Genomic DNA, 15,747 nt, shown 5'->3' on the forward strand with positions numbered 1-15,747 from the left:
TGAAAGGCTATCCACTGCATCCCAAGGACTGTAAAGAGGCCTCCACTACAATCTTTGGTACCATCACAGAAGGTGAATCTAGGAATAGAAGGTAGTCCATGGAGCAAAAAGCCCCATCCTGCCTGTCCTTCAGTTTGAGTGTTAATCAAGCTTCATATCCAGTGAAAGTCGGAACCAAAACAACTGAGAGCGCCTGGAGTCTTTCATTGCACTAGTTCCCAAACCCATATGGCAACAGATCCCAGATTTTGTTTCTGAAATATCTATCAGCACTATTTTAATTTGAAAAGCCTTGTATTCTACAAAAACAAGACAAGAAAATTAAATGATTCTGTTTATACACTGCTTATCAATGCAAAATGATCTTTTATTTCAGCAGCCTTCTTAATACATAAGCAGCATTCTTAATAACTAAAGATTTAGGTTTGAAGCCTATGTGTTCAATTCATATCAAGGTCATGCACTGATTTTTATGCATAAGCTATACTGAGGTGCATATCGCTGAGCCTGGCATTGTGATAGCGGTGCTTACTGTTTCAATGAAAGACACTGAATGAAACCAAGGAGAAATACTCCACTTGACAACCATTCTCTGAAATATAATTAACAGAAATAATAAAGTATAGCCTGAAGCATACAGAAATTACAGTAATTATCATGTATAGTAAGGGATGTAAGCATACATAATGATCTTGGTCACTAACATGTTTCATTCTTCCTTAGAATTTCATATATACTCTAAATTTTATTTTGAATGCCATAAAAAGCCGATCTGCTTTTCGTCTCTTCAGTTTTCCTATAATGTATATACTATACTATAAACTCAAAAAGCACTGTGTTGAAATTGTGTTCAGGTATTATTAGGCTTCTTAACTAAAATCTATTGTCTGTACACATGTCCTGATAGAGGACATTTTTCCCCCTCATAGTTTATCAATTACAGCTAACATGCTCTCTGCTGAACTTTAATTAACAAAAAATATCTATCCATTTTAAAGGCTAAATAGTACAAGTCAGCAATTTTTGAAGACTGGAGACTGATTTTTTTCTAATTTAGCAAGTAGAAACATGACAGAAGCTGTGTGGAAACACAGGAAATACTTCAATGTAAATTACAATAAATACCTCACTCTGAGCTGAATGGAAAGTGATTTCATCCTGGTTTTGGTAAACAAGAAAAGAATCCTGCTAGCTAGCACAATGGCATCCAATTTCTTCACAGATGACCGATCAAAATCCTTGAGGATATACTGAAACAATTCTGCATTAACAGAGAATGGTCACAATGACCTGATCGGACACAATGACCTAATGAGGGTTTTACATTTCTATTAAAAAAAAATAATCCATGATAAAAGTGAGTATTAATACAATTAAGCATAAGAGAATCAGTGATGTTCAAATATAATGCTTGTTTTATTTTTAGTCATTTAATTCAGCACTTTCATTATTTAATTGAGGAGAAACCAGAATTTTCTTTAAAACAGGATGATTTAGAACAGTTATTGTATATCAAGCTCAGGATGATGTTTCTTTTTCCTTTTTTGACACACTTGATAACAAATATAAAGACAACATTTTTTTAAGCAGTAACACTTAAGTATGGCTAAAGCAAAGCCCAAATGTGATTTTGAATCAGGACGATGTTTCTTTTTCCTTTTTTGACACACTTGATAACAAATATAAAGACAACATTTTTTTAAGCAGTAACACTTAAGTATGGCTAAAACAAAGCCCAAATGTGGTTTTGAATCAAGTGAGTTGCAGTTCTGTATGTTGACAGGCATATTGATTTAATTCCTTGGTACAAAACTTTTTGAAAAAAGAGATAAAAGATTATTTAATTCAATTTTCTAGCAGCATTGCAATTCCAATCCAGTTCAAAGCTGCTCTATGCAACAACATAGATCAACACTGGAAGGCAATTTCCAATGTTTTAATCAATAAGCTGTCATACACAGAGGCAACAAAAAAATGCTGCTGGAACATACTGTTGATAATTTCGCATTTCTTCAGCTGTTAAAGCCAGTATGACTCATGCATTCACCCACTACTACCCTCAGCCTCTTTACTCATGCTATCTCCTATTTTATGGTATCTCAGCTTTGAGGATTTTTTCTTACCCCCATCTTTTAATGTCTGGAAATACAGTTATGTAGCAATCTTCTAAAAAAAAAAAAAAAAAGAACACAAAGCTCTTCTGAATTTATTTGGCTTTAGACTTGGTATGATTATCCACTGAAGCAACATTATTTTCAAAGTCCATGCACAGTTTCTAAGGAAGACTGTGTACTGTGCAGTTCATTCTCATTGCTGAACAAAGGCTTGCTTTTCTGATATTTTTACTTTATATTCACATTACTTATAGTCACATCACCCACAAATGCTCATGCTATCCAGTGATCATGCAATCATGCACCACAAATCAAGGTTCTTAAAAGCTAAAACAAAATCCTACCTTTATGTAGCCCCATGAAACTGAGAGTAAATAGTTTGCCTCAGGCATTTTTGATTTTTTTCCCCTATACTACCAATCTAAGCTAATCAGTTCTTTGCTATGTGATACTGCAAAGGACTTCCAAGAAGAAAGATTCTTCCTTTTCTCTCCTAATTCTTTCTGCTGATCTTCACGTTCTCAGCAACTGTGCGCACAGGAGGCATAATGAAATTAAATCCAATTGCATGGTCTTCTGATTGTATATACTGCCATTTGTAAAACTCCAAGCATTCAGAGGCAACGTTGAAGAGACATATTGTACGAGCTGAAGAAATATCTGAAGAGCTAGGGATGTGCATATTTCCTCAACACCAGGATTTAATGAATAATGTATGTCAAGATGCTCAGCTGCTAGAAAGACTTGCTCTATCAACAGCTACCAAATAAGGACCTGAAGGGGAAGCCACAAACAGTGACAGTAATCCCTCCCATAGAGCCTAACTAGCAGCCAATCGTGTGTCGCCCTAAAAGATATAAATCCAAGGAGCTGGCGATATGATGTACAGTAATTTCCCATTGGCCAGAGCCAGAAACTCTCCTGGGAATGGGGTATTTCTTTTTTTTTTTTTTTTTAAAGCGAATGCCATTTAATAATGGCATCTCTGCCTGCAGCATTCGCATGCCATTCAAAATTAATTGGGTTGAGATCTCCTCATTTCAGCAGCATTTACCAGCTTCTCAACGGATGCACCATCCAAACAGTTAAAATTAGCATTACGTATATTCATATGGATTGCGTAGCAGTTTTAATTTTTCCTATGGAAGTATATTCTCAGGATTTTTCTGAAGGAAAAAACCCACAGAAATAGAGCTATCAGGTTTCTTGATCAGTCTGTGGTGTACTGTAACAATGAAAATGTTTTTGGCTTTTATGCCAACTAGATTAAAAACTGATCTACTTAGACCACTGGGCAGACTGCCAGTTTCTGCTGCTTTATTTTTATTTTTTATTTTAAGAAATAAAAGCAGTCATTAAAAATAAAGCAAGATATGTGTCTTGCAATTCCTAGCGTTAAGTTTCCATGGGGAAGTCAGAAGTGAGACAATATGCCCTCAAATTCTCACAGTATTTATTCAACTTCTGCTCTTTCTGCCTTGGTAGATTAATATAATCGATTACAGCTGTACATCACAAGCGAAAGGGATTAATTGAAAATGGAGTGTGTCAGTGAGCTGACTCAGATCATTAAAGAAAATATCCCATCATTTACCATTCAGAGACCGAAACTTAGAAGGAGGAATGCATTATCTTGCACCATTCTGTGCAAAGCATATGCACTACTGCGGCAAATCTGAGTCTTTGTTGTATCAAAAGAAGGGAGAGTTTCCCAATATGACAATGGGCAAATGTCTAAGGGCAAGTGAATGAGGTGCAGCCTTCAGCCTAACCCCGCACTGCTGATTCACTGGAAGACACTGACAATAGCCATAAGGGAGATTTTGGCTGAAGTGGCTTCTACCTTCCTGGGTGATACTACGCAGCACCGTCAGCAACGCGAAATGCTTGAGAAAAGAACTGAACCTGCAAAAATCAATACGGCAAAACGTGGTATTAACAAATTCCTTCCGTACAGGAGAGAAATGTAGAGGAATGTGACAACTGGATACAGTCAACCAATTATCCAGCACCTAATGTATTTTCACAAGGAAAGCACACCGTCTTCCTTAGGATGGATAACCAATAAACATATGAACAAACATATTACTAATGCATTTTCTGTATAATACACACAGTTATATCTGTCCTGGATCTAAGCAGATGGGTTGAATATAAAACAACTACATTTTGAAAACGGATCTGGATTATTAGAGACTCAGCAAGACATTAAAATAGCCTAAAAAGCATTTCTGGAAAACATTTCTCCTGATTCTTCCAGCTCAGTTTTATAATACTGAATATGAACCTTGTCTACATCTGCATTGCATTGTTTTCTGATTACCCACCGGAGAACAGTGCTGCCACCTACCCAGCATTGACACTGGGAATCGAAAATGTGGTGCCTCCCTTCTGAGGGAAATTTCAATCATAACTAGGGACATGGTAAAGTAACAGCCATTACACTTCTGGCTACTTAAGAAGGGAAGCATGGGGGTAGAAAGTTTGGTTGCAATAGTCAGCAGAAAAACACACTGGAAAGCCAAGTTTTTATATCACTTCTCTTACTCTGTTACTTTAAAGGCTGGTTCCTTTCTCCAAAAGCACAGAATTTGTTTCAGATAAGAAACATTTAAAATGGCTGCTATGTAAATTACACTAATTGTTTAGCATGTATTAGAAAAATATTCCTTGAATTTTTTAATCCCTACCAACACGAGACAGGCACATCCTTCTCAACATAGGAAGTTGTGGCTGCCCCATCCCTGGAGGTGTTCAAGGCCAGGTTGGATGGTGCTTGGGCAGCCTGGTCTGGTGGGAGGTGGCCCTGCCCTCCGCAGGGGGTATGGAACTAGATGATGTTTAAGGTCCCTTTCAATCTAAATTATTCTGTGATTCTATAAGAGGTACTGAATTACAGTTTATTGAAGGACCGTATTTATAGAGCTATTACCTAGATAATTTTCATGTTAAACCATGAAAAAAACCCCACATTTTCCTCCAATGTAGACATGTCAGAACAACTTATTCTAGCTATATGCTAACTATGCTGATTATAGGAAATTACACCAGATATTGACACCTCGTTACTAATTTCTATGATTTTTCTAAGACCCACAGCCTCAACCTCATAAAACTACCAATTGCTGTGATGCAGTTTACCAGTACAACCTCACTGACTGAGAAAGCATTCTCTCTGACTTCAGCTACACGTGAAATTATGACCTTAGAAATTTATAGTTGGCAAATTCACACCAGCACTAATTTACAGTGATCATTTTGGCTGATTTTCATCCTCCAATTCCCAGGATAGAATTTGTGAATAATTAGTTTTAGAGGAGACTACAGTGGATAAATGAGTGCAGAGCAGATACCTGCCACGCACAACTAAATACCTAGAGTAATTCAAGATAAGAAAAAAGACCATTTAGAGATAAGTGGAAATCCAGCAACATGAAAGGGAAATTCTTATTTTCACAAACACGTATACCCATGATAAAACATGGGTGAAGAATGAAATAATGGTAACTTTCTACAATGGTTCCAATCATGCAAAGAATAACGAAATGAGAAAGTTATGATTTCAAATGAGAGCAACTGATTAATAAAATAATTCAGAAAAAAAGGAAGTTTTTAATGACCACTGTTGTATGTTTCAATCAAGAATGAAGACAATGACCTTGGACGGCAGAAAGATGATGAAGTCTCCTAATAATCACAGGAGATGTTAGCCATTATTTAACCAACAGGCCTAGACATGAGGAGGAGGAGCCATGAAATGATATGAAGAGATTCCAGTAGCTGCAATTTTCAGCTTCAGTAAATTCTGAAAGACTGCAAAAATGTTAGTTTTTTTGCCAATTAAAATTTGCAAGCAGGATGGTTGAGTAACTTCAGGCCACTTCACGAAATATCAGTCCTGGGTAAAATAACAGAAAAGCTGAAATACACATATTTGAGGCATTTGCTTGATAAAGAACTAAGATATAAGCATGTAATTAATGCCAGTCAGTAACTGTTTTATGTCTTTGAACATATTCTTGGATGTCTTGTAGGACATTTGATTTGGTACTGCATAACATTCTACAACAACAGCATTGCCAGTGTTGAAAGAGGACACATTAAATAAGAACTTGATTATCGATCAATTTCTAACACCCATCAACAGGCTTTCTTCATTTAACAGGTCAGTTTTAAGTCAGGTTCTGCGAGACCAGAGACTATTTTATGGTATTTAACTTCTTCATTGGTGATCTGGAATTAAATCACTACTATGAAAACTTCTGGAGAACAGAAAAATTAGGGTGGAGAGACAAACTATGAGAATGTGGAAGTCACCAACAGTGGCCTCACCTGTTTAGCATGTTGGCATGATTTGTGTAAACTACAGCTCCAGGAATTTCACTGCAAAGATACCCAGCAATAAGGAACATGGTCCATCAGTACAAAACAGTGGACTACACTATAGAAAGCAGAAACCCTGAAAAGTTAGAGTCACAAAAAGATCTCATAGTGATACTATGACCCCCCAAAATCTGCATCATTTGTGATGCTACATAAAGAGAGAGATGCTCTAAACACACCATTCTGGCGACTCCAGTGACGGAATAGTGCATACAGCCTTACTACCTCTGTTTTCTTTTTCCTAAATGTGCACATGTCAGCATGTATGAAAAAGATTACAAACATTATGCAGGGGACAGAGAAAATGTTTTGTAATAAAATAAAGACTCGGGCTGATTAACGTAAAAAGAGAATACGGCTACTGTGTTGAAACACAACAAAGAGAAAATACAGGATATCAGAACCTATTAAACAGCACCAAAAATAACAACAAAAAGCAATGGAACACAGCTGAAACTACTTCAAACCGGCTGAAACCACCTGAAACTACAACTAAGACATGGATTAACAAAAATAATTATTAAATTAGCATACACCAGTAGCAAAGTGGAAGACTGTCCGCTGCTTGGTATCTTCAAACCAAGAAAAGTGCTCTCTTTGGAAAACACTTTTAACCAAACACAATCCATATTAGCCAAGCAAAAGTCAGTGAGTTTAATACTTCTACAATCATGCGCAAATTACCCACGTGAGACACAGGAGACCCAGTAATCCATCTGGCCCCACGAATCTACAAGAACTTTGTCTATTGTAGATGCTCATTCTAGAAATTCTATCTTCTAAATAACTTGAATTACAAAGGCTGTTTATACATCTTCTACAAACATGCTCTGCTTCAAAGCAACTTTAAGAATTTACAAGCAGTGCATTTATGATGAAATTGGAATTGCAGTAAGTCACCTCAAATGTTGTTCTTATAATTGAAACAGTAATATCTACCTCTGTGCAAACTTCTGGATCTGTCAGCATTCAAACTATTTCTTGGCTCTCTATAACGCTCTATCCCATTGCTGCAGTCAGAAAAAAAAAAGTAGCGTTAGCCTATATTTTTATTGTCCTCCAACAAGAATGTGAATAATGTTATTACTAAGTTGCTCTTCTTTTAATCATTGAAGTGCATACAAAGACACACAGATTTCACCGGTATTAGTGAGGTTTTCATCCTTTTATTAATCTGTAACACCGATGATCACAACTTGCCAGAAGGAGCTATACAGCCTGTAAACCACAGTAGAGCATACAGACTACAGACTTCAGGAAAACAAGACACTCAAGGAAGCTCGTTTTTCCCTAGATCCACGATAGGGTTTTTGATACAGAAACACATTACTGACAAGGACGAGGTAAAAAATTACATCCTCAGCAGCCTGGGATAATAGTCTGAAATAAAGCATATGTGCTCCCTTCTGACCTCTGCTAGTAAACAAAGATTCCTGATGGTTCGGTCAATGGGAAAATAAGATGGCAATGTTTCAGGCTTGAGAAAAATAACAGTAAGAAGGCTGAAGGACTACTTCATAATGATTTAGTCACTGTGCTTTTGAACTGTCCCACAGGAGACTTACAATATTGGTCTTTCCTTCCACAGGTCAGTAATAGGTAATATAGGAGCTTCAACAGAAACGTGCCCAGCTTCGAGGGTGGGAGAATGGTACTTTTCAACTCTCAGCTGTAACCCTGGATTAACTATGAAGCTGCACTAGGAACCTTCGAAGAGATGTCTGAGCATTAATCCTGAATACAAGTGTGCTGAATGTACTGCATACTGTCTAGCAAGCAGCAAAAAGTAAAACAAAGAGGAAAACAGCTAAATGCATCAAAGATTTTAGTTTTCAAGGTCATATGCATTACAAATAGGAACAGAGAACCTGAACATACCTCACGACCCAACTGAGAAACATGTCTGAAAATACCAAAACACATTTCTAGGCTGACCTCCACACACCAGAGAGCAGTAACAGTTACCCAGGTCAAATTCAGCTACTGGTCACAAACACAAGACTGTTTCCACAGCATTAGCCAGCTCCGTCTCACATTTGTGCTGGCATGCACCTTAGCAGAAGGCCTCACCACAAAATGGAAAGTCTGCTCGGTGCTGGGAGACCATCGCAGCAAAGAATGGTCATTTTACCCAGCAAGCAAATATGTGTAGGTGAACTCAACTGAGCTAAAAACCAGAACTTGTCTGAAGGAAGAAGGAGGGACAACGACTCTCTGCTGAATCAACTACCCTCAAATTTCTCTGGCTTTCACCCAAGACTCCCTGACCGGAATGAGAGGAAATGCAGGACTTATTTTTTAATTAAAAAAAAATAAAAATGTTACAAATACAAATATTTGTTCCAGCTGCAGCAATCTGATGCCACATATCATGTGAGCAGCAAGGCTGGCGATAAAGTTGGATCTTACAGTGATATCAAGAAGAGATGAACTCCACTGGTGGCTGAGAAGTGATGGCCATAAATGGAACAAATTCCTAACTCTTCTGAAGGAGTTTCAGCTTTGAGGATCCTAACTGTAGCATAATTACACTACTTTAAAAAGGCTTTCTTGGTAGCCTCCTGTGTGTTAGAATTCCATTCATTAAACACAATGGAACAGCCTAAGCAATATAATTTCATAGGTTCTTTTATTTGAGAATATATAATTCTCATGCATCAAATATAAGAATACAGAACAGACTGTGACAACATTCTTCTGAATAGGGGAAATGCATAGTAAAAACCAGGTGCTGAATTGTTTAGTAAACAGTTAGGGTCCTTTATTTATTTTTTTTTTTAAAAAAAGGACTGTCTAGTAAAATACATAATTCGTGTTTGTATTTACTGCCCTCTAGTGATAATATAAGCATTAGCTGTGAATAAATAGGAACACATTAAAACTTTTTCAGACCAGAAACCTCACAATGTGGTTCACTAATTTACACCCATACCACAGCAGGTATTCTCTACAAGTGCACTGTTTTCAATAGACACTCCTGAAGGATTGCACAAGCACCAAAATTATACCCTATTGCAAACCATATTTTGGGAACCACTAGCAATCTTTTAAGACACAATATTCACCTACAGTTTTCTTGCAGGAATTCTGCATAATGACAGAATATAGTATGTATATAATAGCTTCTAAAAAAACCCCAACAGAACAACCAACCTCCTGCAGCACATTACGTTTAATGTCTACAAATACTTTGCCGTTTAGAATATTCTGTTATATATTTATTTCCCCCTTAACTCAATGCAGTCAAAATGATGTGAATTACAAAAAAGCTAGTGTTAAAAACTAATTTAATCAGAGCAATGTGGATTAGAGTATGGTAACAGCTGCAGTTATGACAGCAGATTTGAGGAGGCAGTCGTCCTAGCAGAAAGCTATGATGAATAGCTCAGGTGGTTATCGCTCTACCTCACTGGACAACTGACAGAATCAAAGGCATAGCCAACAATCCCAAGGTTTCATCCATGAAATTACTGTTGTGAACAGTACCTGATATGAACAGAAGGCCTTTCAACTTTTGCCCTAAAAACAGTGATAAAAAAAATCCTTTACCTGTACTTTGGGGGGGGGGGGGGGGGGGGGGGGGAGAGAGAGTTTATACCATATTTTATGCTTCATTGAACAGCCACTTCTTTGTCATGCTTTGAATTTGGACATTTTCCAAACAACATATTGATACACACTCCTTGATTCCCAAAGTGCAGCCCAGCCAAGGATGTTTTGTCAGAGCAACTAATATATAAAACTGGCAAGTTTTGCTCTAAGTATAGTCTCAGGGCTGCTCCTATGCTCCTCAGCAGTAAGCTCCTACGCTTTATAGACACTATAATATGCTTTTCAAAGAGCAAAGAAGAAAAAATAATCTAAGTAGAAAGATCAGTGCGATTTAGTAAATGCATCTTACATGGTTATGCCTACTTCAGCACAGCTCCGCAGATATATTTCAGTCCAAAGGCATTTAAGAAAAGTGTCAGAGGTACTGCAAAAACATAACACTTCAATAACACACTTAAAATTCTGCAATACCAATGTTGAAAGAATGCTGCTGTTAAAAAATATTATGCCATATTATTGAGATAAATGTGCTTTTAGCTCCAGCTAAACCGCCATGCCCTGCGGCACAGGAATTCCAACAACCTGTATGTGTTATCCCAGTTATGGCAACTGCAGATGCCTTTTCTACACCTTACTCACATAAGTAAGTTTTAAAAGGTATATTAGTGTTAATGTCCCATAAGGATACTCCTATTACAGGATAAGGACATAGTACATTTAAGCCTTTTCCAAAGCAACTTCTGCCAAGTCCACAAAGGTATTCACACGAGTTTAACAATAAAGGTGATTTCTTCTAATATCAAGACGCTCCTCTGCAAATAAATACTTTTGTCATTTAAGTATTGTGAAAAGAGAAACAGGATTCTTTTTTTCCCTAAAATAATTTGTAGGAAATCCCAACAGTTCCCTTCTTACTGAACGGAGAAGATTTGGCTTTAAACACACATGACTTTTTTTCTTCTTTTTCTAGCTCATATCTAGTTATAAATCACCTACTTAACACTGGCAGATACATCTGTCAGACACAGTATACAAAAAATACAAGTAAAAAAAATTCCAGCTTGCCACCAGTTTGCAAGGACTGCCATTACACTCACTCCTTGGTGCCACTCCTGGCACCCCACAGACCTCAAGCAACTCTCACGCTGCTACAGAAGAAACAATTTGAAGATATCTAGAAAGAAAATCTTTTGCAGTTTCACCCTCTCTTTATCCTTTGGGAGGGTTTTTTCCTCCTCAACAAGCGTGTCAATTTGGGCTAAGACGCAAGTCTGTAATAAAATGAATGAATATAAAATGCAGAGCCATCTCAATAATGTACTCATATTTTTGAATATATATATATATGCATACCGCAAGTAAATATCTACCCCATAAATTAAATATATACTGTAACACAGACACAAAAGAGGTATGTACCCACATTATGCATTTGTGCAGACAGCTATGTCTAGCAAACGTGCACAGAGCAACGATTCTTCACTCTGAGTTGAGATGGCACACTCACTCCAAGACCAATACAGCCATACCAGCAAGAACTGAGCTTTGTGGGTATTGCCTATTTCACACAGAAAACTGGCTTGCTATGTAAGGACAGAAACCTGCTTCATTGATATTGCTGGATAAATCTTACTTCTCCTGTAATGTAGCATTCTTATTTTAATGAGGTCTTCCTACTGTAGATCTGGCCAAGCACATGCTTTAACAGTTCATCAGAAATCTTCTTGAATAGTTGCCATTTCATACTAAAAGTCTTTTAATGAGTCTTTTAATCACCTTTTTTAAAGCTACAGTCATGCACAACATACCTACTGTTGTTGGGAAGAAGCAAAAATTAGATATGACATTTTTTCTAATTCTAATACATATGAAAAAGAAACATGAACTAAACCATTTCCTATTTTTCCTAGTATGTTCTAAATACTACTGCTAGGTTTACAAAAAAAAAAAGAAGGTAAAAGCCATCCTATGAAAAAAAAGCAATGACACTACGGACAAAAGCAGAGAATTGTGGACTGCCAAGTAACTACTAACACTGCAGCAAGCTCAGTACAACTCTGACATAAACACGCCTTAGCAAGTGCCTGTATATCATCAACAGTAGATACCAACATTTTGAAAGCAAGTTCTTTCATGCAATTTTGTTGGTTCAGGCTCCAGTTCTTATTAAATCATGGCTATTGTACTTCTAACTAAAGAGCATGTGATAGTGTCATTGTTCTTTCAATGAAACACTCAGCAAGGGTCATTCACCAACTAATATGCAAAGTGTCCTTCATACCTTTCATTTGATTGTTTATTTAGATGCTCTAGATCTAAGTAGATTCACAAAAAAACCGAAGATTTATCTGTCCAGAAGAAGAGAAAGAACCAGCCTCATCCGTTACACCCCTGTCTCAGGCATTCAGGGAAACATAAAAATGGAATGCTTCTTTTATTGTCCAAGTGAGCATTTTGCCCAAATGCCTCTAGGTCAAATTAAGCAAACAAGCATGAAACTCAGGTGGTTTCCAGTCCCGCAGTCAGGTGTACTCTGAGGCTGGGTTTACTGGTACACCAGCGAGATGAAGACAAGATAACAAAATCAGGCCAAAGGCAGGTCTGTAGGTTCCCGACTGCATACTCATTACTGGTGTGATTTAAACCCCTCTCACGACAGATCTCAGTATTTTTAGGAGGAAGCTTGTGGCACATTTCTGTTTCCTTACTTTGTGTCTATCAACACCAGCAATTTGCCTCTCATCCTATGTAGAGGATCTGAATGCCTTTTTGGGCACTGACCTGTGTCATGGTGACAGTCCATGGTGGGGTGCTGCTGCGTTTGAATCGCGCAGAGCTGTCACCCTGCTCCGTCGCCCAGTGCTCAGTTTGCCGGCCATGGGTGTCTGCACCTGTGGTTGAAGTCTGGCAGGTTAAGATCAGGCCATGATGGGGAGGCACTGGCCAGGTGCTGGTCAAGACAAGCGACACACCCATACCTGACAAAGAACACTCCTTCCTGCCCCCTGCCAGCATGGATGGGTTGCTTTAGGTTTGGCAACCTTCCCTTGAGCTGCAGCAGAGTGAGTGAGTCCTCAGACTGCGAGAGCAGAGTCTCAGCTGGGCAGCAACCAGCAGCTGAGAGGCAGTTGAAGAACAGGACTGTTTGCGTCCTTCATCTCTAGCTACTGGAGTTTCTAAATAGAACCCTAAAATAGTTAGGGTTGGAAGATCATCTAGTTCCAACCCCCTGCCAGGGACAGGGACATTTCACTAGACCAGGCTCCCAAGGCCCCAACCAACCTGGCCTTGAACACCTCCAGGGATGGGGCAGCCACAACCTCCCTAGGCAACCTCTTCCAGTGTCTCACCACTCTCACAGTGAAGAAATTCTTCCTAATGTCTAGTCTAAACCTGCCCCTCTCCAGTTTGTACTCATTCCCCCTGGTCCTATCCCCACAAGCCTTTATGAATAATCCCTCTCCAGCTTTCCTGTAGGCCCTCTTCAGGTATCTCCTCGATTTCCTCTGAGCCTATAGCTCATTGCAATATAGGCAGAAAGGAACATACAAAGAATTAGACTTGCTGAGGAAAGCATGCTCCTGGAAACAGAAACCATCGGCAACAACGACTGAGGGTCAGGAGATGCAACTGAAATCCTGGTTCTTCCACAAGTGTAGAGCTGCAGCGTCACTCCATCCTGCTAAAATTTTGTTCCTTCTCACCCCACAATGAGCTGTTGCAAGACAGGGGTATTAACTGAGAACCACTCTTGTGCTATGTGGTTCACATAACCTCCAGGCTACAGCTGGTTCTCATCTCGCCAGCTCAGAGCCAATGGGCTACGCCAGGAACCCTGCGAAACACAGCTGGTTTGGCACTAAGTTTTATTTAAGGTAGCTACAGGGATCTGCTGAACACAACTCCTAAAACTATTAGCCTCCAACACAGTCTCACCACAACAGCTGAAAGGATTTTGTGTGAGCTCTCTCACTTTCCTTGTTGCAAAATGAACCTAACAAATACCAATAAAGCACCAAAATGATCCAAGTCACACAAAACATAGGAATATAAATATATGTAATTCTCATTAACTTTGTAGAAATGCATTTCAGGTGAGAAGCACTCTTTCAGTAATCCTTCACTTCTTTTTCACCCCCCAACATTTTTACATCATTCATACTGGTTGTTCAAATGTAGAAAGCATTTTTATGGTAACTTTTCTAGAAGAATAAGTAGTATGGAATACACAAATAAATAAAGGCTTACTTGCCACATCAGTGTACTCACCCCTCACCAACTCACTCTGTGAGGTGCTCTTGAGAATCCCATTTCTACAGAGAACCAATACATTGATATTTACAAAGAAACAATTTTATTGCTTAATCAATACTTCCTTTGAAAATGCTCAGATGTGGCTTATATTTATTTAGCAATTTCCAGTATGTACTGTAAACCTATACAGAAATCACCTTCTGTAAACACTGCATTTATTCATGGTTTATAAATAGTGAATATTTTATGTTTAACAATAGTTAAATGTAAATTAATAATAAAATAATAGTATATTAATTAATATGCTTTACCTTCAATAATTTAGGTCACTTATGAACTCATATAGCAAAGCATTAAAGACAATTTCATTTGAAATGTAAATTCGTTTAATTAATGATAACCCACCATCACTTATCTTTTCTGGACACTAAACTGTAACAAATTCTGCCATTCATGTGAATTTTAAAACCAAAAGCAGACTAAAAATCATGAAAATAACACCACATTCAGAGAACTAATCAGGTTCCACTAACAGAACTACATCATTAGATTGGGGTATATTCTCTGATGAACTTGCAATACAGATAAAAACTACACAGACATTCAAACAAAAGATTATCTATTAACTTTTCACTATTACTATTTATTTTATCAAGAAACAAGGCTTTTTCATATTTCAGTCCTCTTAAATAAATATTCTTAAGTCTCTATAAAAATCAACCCTAGTTTGAAAATCACCTTAAAATCAAATAAAACCAATAAGCTCTAAATAAATATGACATCATCTTTATCTTTGACTTGCATTTTTATCAGTTAAAATAAAAGCTGGTAAAATTTGCCTGGTTTTTGCCCATATATACACTTACATGCAATGTTTGGAGCAGCTGGAAAAGCTCCGAGCAGTGCGTGAGACACTGGAGACACCTCGGCAGATGCAGAAAGACATCAGACTACCCTTTTACGTGGGGGCTCACACATACGGACAAGCCCATTTTTGCCACGACAAGGATAGAAACATTAAAAAGGCTCAGAGTCTGCAACCAATTAAATTTACACCAGTCCTCCAAAGCCCCTGCCTTAACAGCTGATTCTACCAACTCTTTATCAAAGAGATAACAATGCTAAATAAAACCGGCTATGGGCTCCATCCATAGCCTGATAAAGAAATTTAAAGACTCTCATTAGCTGCAGCAGGCATTAGATCAAATCTTAGTTGAATCTGAACAAACTGTTCAAATACATCAGACAATGGGAACAATGCTCCAGTACCACCATCCAGCCCCCCTAATGCCATACTTTTGCTCAATCGCCAAAACACAGAACAAAACTGAAAGGATGTAATGAGTGTAACTTGTCTATTTAGGACTTTACAGTAAACTACAGAGTTTATGCCTTGTCTAAGAAAAATTCTATTAAAATTAGATAGGATGTAACATTTGATAAC

At 37.9% G+C, this 15,747-nt stretch overlaps 1 protein-coding gene across 14 annotated transcripts in view; it reads right to left on the reverse strand.

Annotated features, from left to right (window-relative positions):
• The window catches only part of PDE4D (phosphodiesterase 4D), a 586,247-nt gene that overhangs the window by 22,094 nt on the left and 548,406 nt on the right, over positions 1-15,747 (reverse strand). Inside the window, exon 1 of one of the 14 annotated variants that reach the window (XM_009559571.2) lies at positions 2,459-2,856. The exons of the other annotated variants lie outside the window; for them this stretch is intronic. Coding sequence (XP_009557866.1) covers positions 2,459-2,506 — 48 coding nt within the window. The 5' untranslated portion in view covers positions 2,507-2,856. Of the gene's footprint in view, positions 1-2,458; positions 2,857-15,747 lie in introns of those variants that run through there. 14 annotated transcript variants of the gene reach the window in all.

The sequence above is a fragment of the Cuculus canorus genome, chromosome Z (genome assembly GCF_017976375.1).
Source record: "Cuculus canorus isolate bCucCan1 chromosome Z, bCucCan1.pri, whole genome shotgun sequence".
NCBI lineage: Eukaryota > Metazoa > Chordata > Aves > Cuculiformes > Cuculidae > Cuculus > Cuculus canorus.